This window comes from Macrotis lagotis, chromosome 4 (genome assembly GCF_037893015.1).
Source record: "Macrotis lagotis isolate mMagLag1 chromosome 4, bilby.v1.9.chrom.fasta, whole genome shotgun sequence".
In the NCBI taxonomy this organism is placed as follows: Eukaryota; Metazoa; Chordata; class Mammalia; order Peramelemorphia; family Peramelidae; genus Macrotis; species Macrotis lagotis.
Genome location: NC_133661.1, coordinates 190,236,889 through 190,246,546, shown reverse-complemented (window position 1 = coordinate 190,246,546; position 9,658 = coordinate 190,236,889). Strand labels below are relative to the sequence as shown.

General features: G+C 34.3%; 1 protein-coding gene across 1 annotated transcript; it reads left to right on the top strand.

Moving 5' to 3' along the window:
• The first annotated feature begins 8,180 nt into the window (after nucleotides 1-8,180).
• On the top strand, nucleotides 8,181-9,119 carry LOC141520236 (olfactory receptor 4F3/4F16/4F29-like). The gene has a single exon (XM_074232029.1). It carries the CDS (start codon nucleotides 8,181-8,183, stop codon nucleotides 9,117-9,119), a length of 939 nt encoding a protein of 312 aa, XP_074088130.1.
• Nucleotides 9,120-9,658: the final 539 nt, after the last annotated feature.

The window sequence follows — 9,658 nt, the reverse complement described above, 5'->3', positions numbered from 1 at the left end:
TTAAGAAAAGAGAGGTAAATATAAAGCATCTCATGTAAATAATAACTGGAAAATAGAGTAAGGAGGGATAACTTAAAAATAATTTCCTGAAAGCTATAGAGAACCTGAATATCATATTTCTAGAAATGTTTTAAGGAGATTTGTTCAAACATTTTATATTTAGAGGGCATTGTGAAAATAGAAAGTATCTACTGGTCACAAATTGGAAGCAACACTAACATGAAAAATTCCAGTAATATCTTTACTAAATGAGAGGAGGAGGAATAAGGGAAAAATTAGAACTGAAAAATTAATCTAGAAATAAAAAAGAGGAGAGAATTACAAAAAAAGGCAACTACAAGTGAACAATCAGAAGACATTTCATAGCAATGAACTGTTTATATGTTAATGATTATTTTATAAAAAAGTGTTCTTTTAGAATTCTAATATCATAAGGGAGCATAGAGGTAGTCAAATGAGACAGAAAACATATAAATTGTTTTGTTATGTTCTGATAATGCTGGAAAAAGAAACAGGTAAAAGAAAGAATATCCTAAGTGAAAGGTGGAAGAAAGGATGTGGGACAACTTATCTCATATAATCAGGGTGTTCAAGTAGAAGTACATACAAACATGGAAGAATTAACGAAGTGGTTATTACCGGAATTTCACTTTTGTCTAAACAGGTCAAAATAAGACAGAACACACATGTAGAATTTCATGTCAGAATAATTTAATTCAACAACCAGGAGAAGTGTAAGAGGCAGAGTTTATTCAGAGAAGGATTAGTTATAAGCAAAACAATGTACATTTGGAAAGGGGATAGTGAAGAAGTCCAAAGGAAGCAAGAAGTAAGTATTTGTAAAAAATATTGTATATACAGTTTTATTGTCCTTTGGGCCTAGTTCCAATTTGTTCTTCAGAATGGTTGGATTAGTTCAAAACTCCACCAACAGTGTTGATCTCAGTTTTCCCACATCCTCTCCAACATTGATCATTTTTCTTTTTTGCTATTTTATCCAATCTGATAGGTGTGAGGTGGTTCCTTAGAGTTGTTTTTTTTGCAAGGCAAATGGTGTTAAGTGTATTGCTCAAGGCCACACAGCTAGGTACTTATTAAGTGTCTGAGACCGGATTTGAACCCAGGTACTCCTGACTCTAGGGCCAGTGCTTTATCCACTGTGCCACCTAGTCGCACCTAGAGTTGTTTTAAATTTCATTTCTCTAATCAGTAATTATTTGGGGCATTTTTACAATATGACTATTAATAGATTTAATTTCTCAATGAATTATTTTTAGCAATTAACACATGTATCAAAAATAATAGCATCTAAATAATTAAAGGAAAACTAAATAGATTACAGGGATAAATAGAAAATGAAATCATAATAATGAAAGTCTTCAAAGCAATCCTTTTAGATAAATCTATCCCCAAAATAAATAAGAATGAGACGAACTGAAAGAATTTTAGAAAAGCAACATCACTGAATGGGATTACAAAGGAGTATACAAATTTCTTTCAGGTGTGCATGCTACCTTTGCAAAACTGGCCTAGTATTAGGATATAAAAGATTCATAAAAAAAGGAAAGCAGAAATTTTATATACACCATTTACAACCACAAAGCAATAAAATCATATAAAAGAGCTGCTGAAAAAAATCAACTGAAGACTAAAGAAATTAAACCCAAAGAATTGGAAGGTCAAATTATAAATTATGGAACTGATTGATAATTTCATTTCTTTAACTCTGATGTTAACAAAGAACATTTTATTTTTTAATGAAACTAATACTTTCTTACTTTTTAATGAAATTTTAATTGATGTTATATACAATGTATTTTAACTTATTCCATTTAACCTGACATTTTCATTTATTTTCTTCTTTTAATTGTTCAGGAACAAGATTGGAATTGAAAGTATAAATTATTTTCATTAAAAATGTGAAAGTTAAAAATTTCTCAGTATTCTATTATAAAATGATGGTTTCAGAATAGCTCACGAAAAGATCAAAAAGGTATGTTTTTTTTTTTTTGCATTTACTCCTTTCTTTAGCCATGCTTTGTTAACAATCTTTCCTCTTGATTACCTGGGGAAAACAGATTCCTATGAGACAATATTCTTGGCCAAGCAATGTCAAACTAGCAATCTCAGTTTTTGTAGCATCAATAGGCCACTTTCCTCCACTGCAGATAATTGGCTTTCTTTCTTATTATAGAAGCATTTTATTTATCTCAATTCTTCTGGTCACTACACAAAGGAGAGTCTAAGATTTTGGAATTCCTCAGGCTTCTGAACACTGCTACCATATCAAATTCAGAGACAGTATAGATAGATGCGAAAGACAAGAATAAATTCTCCAGCATGAAGAACAGGTTGACCATCAAATAATCTACATTCCTACAATGAAGAGATAATTGCAGTGATACGATTACTCATAGTACAGGACAAATTGAGTGGACCATTTCTTCTGAGACTGTAGAATACAATGTATGTAGGGAAGCAGCAAGAATTGAAAATGATAATGGGAAGTTAATGTGAAGGTTTTGAATTATGAACATACCTAGAAAATGAAACATCCAGATTCCTGATGGGAGATGTCTCAGGATTAAATGGTAAGAATAAAAAATTGATAATCAAATAAGAATTAGAATTTTGCATTTCTCTTTACTTATTTCAGAGAGAGTTAGCATAGTAGAAAAAGAAGAAACTCTTAACTTAGGAAAACCTGGGTTCAAGTCTTTCCTCTGATACATAATATGTGACCCTGGGCAAATCTCTTAGCTCTCCAAGACTACAAGTTGCATTGCTTTAAGATAAATTTCTCATTTTATTTGTTGTTTGTTAAATTAAAAATAAAATAAATGAATAAAAAAGACTTAAGTTGCCAAGAAGGGGATGACTTGCATTGATAGGCGTCTCCTCATCTAGAAGTTACCTATATTATTAACTTCAGAAGTTCACTTCCCATCCTTTAGTTACTGACCTTCTTCACTGACAAATCTATCCTTTCCTGTTCTCCTAGTTGATCATCTCTATTTTTTTGACTTGCCTCCTTAAACTGATTCATTCTTCTCCTTGATTATGTCCATACTGAACTCTGAATTTTCCAGTTGTCTAAAATCTGTTCCTCTCTCAGCTTCCTACCATATCAATTCTCAGTTCTAGAGCACATTCGCTAAAATTTTATTTTGTCCCCTTTTCACAATCTCTAATATTGCTAGAGATAACATAAAAATCTTCTCTAAATTTACAAAAATTTATGCTATCTGAAATCAACTTGACCCATTTCCAATTAGAAAATATTTTATCTCTTAAAATTCTCTTTTGATTTACCCAATCTTTATTCTAAATCTTTTCTGTTTCCCACATGCCTAATCCTATCCATTTCCTCCAAAACGTCAGTGGTTATCAACCTCTTATTTTATTGAAAAGGTTTATATTATCTCTTGAGAACTTCCTAAGCTTCCTCTTCTTTTTCACTGCACTCTGCTTGCTACCTCAGAATTGATTTATTCCTTTACTCTCTCTCATTGCTAACCCTCTCATCTCAGTGGAAAAGAGAGCCTGTATCTTTCTATTCACAAATATATTTGTAAGAATTATTAAGTACTCTGTGCCAGCAACTGTTTTAGGTGTTGGAGTTAAAAAAGTAAAAAAAATAATCACATTATCACATCTGCTTTTGATCCATCCTTTCTCTTTCAGTTGCTTGCTCCTTCTAATTGAACTAGCTGCAATGAATAGTGTTTTGGGTCTTGAATCAAAAAAACATGAGTTCAAATCTAACTGCAGACACTTAGTAGTTGTGTGCCCCTGGGTAAGACACTTAAACTCTATTTTCTTCGGCTTCCTCACTTGGGTGATAATAACAGCCTATATCATTGTATTATTGTGAAGCTCAAATGAGAAAATATTTGTAAATTCTTTAGCATGAGTGCCTGGCAAACAGTAGTTGCCACATTAATGCATATTCTCTTCTTTTTCCCTCTTTTCATCTCCAACTTTCCTTTTTCCATTTCCTTTGCCTGACAAATGGCTTCTTTTGACCAGATTCAATCTTTGAACTATATTGCCTATTTCTTCCTTTCACTGCAAATTCTTACACCAGTATATTTGATTTTTAATTACTTTCCCAAATTATCAGGTATTTGCTATGTTGTTACTCTTCCTTTTTTAACCCTCACTAACATTTTCTAATGACCTCCCAACCTCCATCATAACAGAAAAATGCATGGAAGTAAAATAAATCAGTACAATGGATATATATTAAAATGCATGCCTCAGTCTGTGTGAATTTTCCACCATCTTTTTCAACATTAGGTAGGAGATATGCTTCATCATCAAATCCCTATAAGTCCTGATTGGTCATTGTATATTTAAGTAGGACTTCTAATTTCATCATTGTTTTCCTTTAGGAATGATCTGTACAGAGATGAGATTTAAAGCCAGGAGGTTAAATGACATCACCAAGTTGAAGTTTCTAGAGAGAAGAAAGAAGAAAAGAACAGAATTATAGAGAAAACACTTTATAGGGATGGCAAGAAGAGAAAAATAATAACCAATATGTGTGTTATTCTTACCACACACAAGGCACTGTATTGAGTGCAATTGTTATCTCATTTGATTCTCACAATAACCCTAGGAGGAAGGTGCTATTATTATCCTCATTTTATGTTGCATAAACTGAGGCATACAGATTTAATGGTATTTCTTAGGGTCACACAACGAAGTGTCTGAGGTTGGATTTGGGCTCAGGCTTTCTAGACTTCAAATCTAGCACTTTATTTACTAAACCAACTAACAAAATCTCACACTGGCTTCCTTACTTCTCCTATCACTAAAATATTCTATCTCTTGTCTCTGGTCATTTTTTTAGATATTTTACAAGGCAAATGGGGTTAAGTGGCTTGCCCAAGGCCACACAGCTAGGTAATTATTAAGTGTCTGAGACCGGATTTGAACCCAGGTACTCCTGACTCCAAGGCTGGTGTTTTATCCACTACGCCACCTAGCAGCCCCTCTCTGGTCATTTTCTCTGACTTTATCTTATGTCTGGAATGTTATCTATCCTTGTCTCCTTCAGGTCCCCAGATGCCTTCTCAATCTCCCTTAATTCTATTACTTTCTGTCTGTTGATTATTTCCCATTTATCTTACATATTTTTTTTTTGGTTTGTCCATAACTATTTGTATGCCCTCTCCTCTATTAGAAGGTCAGGGTCTGTCCTTTGCATTTCTTTGTTTTCCTAGATCTTAGCATTGTGCCTATAACATAGGCACTTAATAAATAAATGCTCATTGATTGACATAGTATGGAGAAATTGTGATTAGCTAAGTGTATAGAGTCCAAGAGTGTGGAAATAGGAAATCAATGTGATTTGCATAGAAGAATGGCATTGCAATACTGAAGGTTCAGCTTATATTATGTCTCAAAAATTTCTTATGAAAAAATCTACATGGTTTTGTGATTTTCTTCATATATATGTATACATATGTCTCAAAAATTTCTTATGAAAAATTTAAATGATATTGTGATTTTCTTCATACACACACACATATATATACATATGTATATATATATACATATATATATATATATATATATATATATGTATATACTTAACAGAATCAGAGTAGGAATGGTTAGATGGTGGAGGGGATCCAGAGTTAAGAATTAGTTTGATGAACTTGTCATAAGATCTGGGCATGAGGAATTCTAGAGTTGTAGTTCATGAATCATTGAAGCTGCATGGGATGGTATTGACTGAGTGCAATGACAAGTGAAGTCAGAAAGAGGACTTGAACTTGGAGTAGACTGGGAAACCTGAGATGACAATGAGTGTGAAGAACAGTTTTTAGGGGAGTGAGAGATTGGGGGGAGCTGCCAAGTGAGTGATTGCAATTGGATGATAGATCTTTGTAGTTTAGAATCTTTGAGGTGGCACAGTTCTATGTGGCTATCAATCCAAGTGTAACCACGGCAGTGTGGAGTTGAAGTGGAATGTAAAGGAGTTTCCTGGATTTGATGTGCTTGAGAAACAATATTATTGGGATGATAAGTGTCATCAATATTTATAGAGGGGCTCTGCAGTATTAAGGATGTTGAGACCCTGGAAAAGGTCCATCAATAGTAGAAAAGCAAAAATGTACATTTGCAAACCTTTATACCTGTTACCATTTATGTTAGCCATAGGTTGACAAGAGTTTAATCATTTCATAAGAGACTCTACTTTGGAGTGCTAGCATTGCCCAAGACCACAATTTTCAGTAATTCTGAGAAGGGTTCTCAGAGCTGGGTCCAGAAAGGGATCTCAAAGATGGATCACAGAAATACCTCAGAGACTTCCCTGTCATTGGTTGCTAATTTTTGAGCCTCTTAGCCTAGAACTCAGAAGAGAACTATTTAAGTGAAGAACATATTAGAAGAAAAGTTTTGCTGCTGGGGAAGAATTGATGGAGGAAATATTCTGCTGCTTAGTGGAACAATTTAAGTGGGAAATGTTCTTTCTCTACATTTCCTTACATGGCTTTTGACAACTTGAGAGGTGGAAATCTTTTAGAACCCATATCAGAGACTTGAGTAAGAAAAGCTGTGAAAATCTTGGTCATGAGAAAACTGCTATTTGCCAAAAATGTTGCTAACTTTCTGAGGGCTGACAAAGGAACATTTATGGAAAAGCTCATCTCCTCAAGGTTATGGTTTCTATTTTGCTAATAGAAGTTCACTGTATTTTAGTACTGAAGTTGATTTTTCACCAGTAGGAGAACGGATCTGAGAATTTTCAATCTGGAAAATAAAGAATATGAATGGTCCAAGCCACTAAAGGACATGTTATTCAAAAGCAATATCATTAAAGCTCAAAAGTCCAGAGTTATGAGTTTCCCCTGGGACACATTTATTCTTCATTTTCCTTAATGCTATGATTTTATAACTGCATCACCACTTTTCCCCACAGATGTTGCTGTATGTTGTTTGGAGACTGTCTTCGGCTTATGAGCAGAATGTATAGTATGTTCATTCCAGTGTCAGGAAGACTCAAATACTGCCTTAGAAACCTACTAAATGTGTGACTCTGGGCAAGGTTTTTAACTTCTTTTTACCTTGGTTTCTTCAACTGATATGGGAATAATAAAAGCACATCTCTCAGGGTTGTTGTGAGGATAAAATGACATAATTTTTATAAAAAATGTTTTTCAGTTGTGAAATATAGTAGGCACTATTAAACACCCTCATATTATTATTATTAATTATTTTCACTTGTTTTCTGTTCAACAAATGTTTTTGCTTTTTAAAATAGTCATGTTGACTTTTTTAAAAATAATTTTTGTTGGGGTGGCTAGGTGGTGCAGTGGATAAAGCACCGGCCTTGGAGTCAGGTGCACCTGGGTTCAAATCTGGTCTCAGACACTTAATAATTACCTAGCTGTGTGGCCTTGGGCAAGCCACTTTACCCCATTTGCCTTGCAAAAACCTAAAAAAAATTAAAAAAAATAATTTGTCTCAGGAGCTCCAGTCATGAGTAAGAATAAGAGGTATGTATCTCCCCAATCAGTGTTGTCCCTAGGATCCTGAGAATTATAGCAGCAGAAGATATGAGTGTCCTCAATGGGGACTCCCAACTTGATAGCGTGATTGTAGTGTTGGACAAGTAATCCAACCCAGAGAGAAGAGATAGAGAATAAAGGGCATGAAGAACCATGCCCACATGCTTCACCTATGTGAAATGGTCATTTCTGTAAGATATATATGCAGATTATCCCAGGTTTACATATGAGAAAACAGAAACTCAGAGAGATTAGTTGAATTACAATATATAGATGAAGAACCTTTCATTCCCACATTCTGTTCTGGTTCATTGTCCATCTTTTGCTCCAAATCATTTTCCTGTCTCTCAGTCCAACATCTGTTCTTGTCTAATTCTTTTATACAAAAATGGGAGAAATGTTATAGGAGACTAAAGTATTAATTAAAAGCAGGGCTTGTTGGCAGTACCCTCCAAGTTTCATGTAATCATAGGATAAAACGTGACTATTTTATTGTGAAATGATGAGGGAAGACTTGGTTTCCCTAAGGTGAACTTCTAGACATTTAATAAATTATTATTGAATTGAATTTTGGAAGACTATGATTATTCAAAATAATTTGGTTTCTCCCTTCATTCTCTTTCTAAAGGTTGCTACAGACACAGTGTTGCTAAGACAATGAGAAGAGCCAATCATACTGTCGTGTCTGAGTTTGTATTCCTGGGACTCTCTGATTCTTGGTATATCCAGCTTTTCCTCTTTGTTCTGTCCTCTATAATCTATGTGGCAAGCATGTTGGGAAACTTCCTCATTGTGATTACAGTGACTTCTGACCCTCACTTAAACTCTCCCATGTACTTCTTTCTGGCCAACCTCTCCTTTATTGACCTGGGAGTTTCCTCAGTCGCTTCCCCCAAGATGATATATGACCTTTTCAAAAAGTGTAAAGTCATTTCATTTTCTGGCTGCATCACTCAGATATTCTTTATTCACTTTTTTGGTGGTGTTGAGATGGTACTGCTTATAGCTATGGCTTTTGACAGATATGTTGCCATATGTAAACCTCTCCATTATCTGACTATTATGAGTCCAAGAATTTGCACTGCATTTCTATTGGCTGCTTGGACAATTGGTTTCTTCCACTCAGTAGTTCAAATGGCTTTTATTGTTAATCTACCATTTTGTGGCCCTAATGAATTGGATAGCTTTTACTGTGACCTTCCTCGGTTCATCAAACTTGCCTGCACAAACACATATAAACTGGAATTCATGGTCACTGCCAACAGTGGCTTCATTTCCTTGGGCTCCTTCTGCATCTTGATCATCTCCTACATTTTTATCCTAGTCACTGTTCGGAAGCATTCTTCAGGTGGTTCTTCCAAGGCTCTGTCTACTCTTTCAGCTCATATCACTGTTGTGATTTTATTTTTTGGTCCATTGATCTTTATTTACACATGGCCATACCCCACATCACACTTGGATAAGTTTCTTGCAGTTTTTGATGCAGTTCTTACTCCTTTTATGAATCCAGTCATCTACACATTCAGGAACAAAGAGATGAAGATGGCAATGAGGAGATTGTGCAGTCAGATTGGGAGTTTTAGGAAAATCTCTTAAATGACTCTATGACGTGAACTTAGATGAAACAGGGAAGTCTTGCAGAAGGAGATCATGGGCTAGTATTTGAAAAGTTTGAAGTCCTAGAGTGATTTCCACATATTAATAGTGGTCAACTAGGTATAAAGAGCTGGGAGAAATACTGATATTGGCAATTTTAAATTTAAAAGTTTACTAAACAGAGGTCATACTCTAGTGAAGGAGGACAAAAAGTTAATTATAAAACAGAAGAAAAGACCAGGAGGTAAGAAAATGTTTTGGTGAAGTTTCAAAAAAGTGGTGTTGGTTATCAGTTTCAAGTACTGTAAGATGAAAGGAGAATTAGGCTTAATTGTTAACCCTTTCTCTAAAACTATTGAATATTATCCTTTCATGTCTTAGAAGTATTCATTCTTGGAAATTAGAGTTTGTTCAATTAAAAATAAACATGATTATTAACTCTTATTTTTTTCAGTGTGAAGAATGTAAATCTATTTTTGATATTTGAAATATAACTACTGTGAGTATTGCATATGACATATTGCATATTGATATTTTTT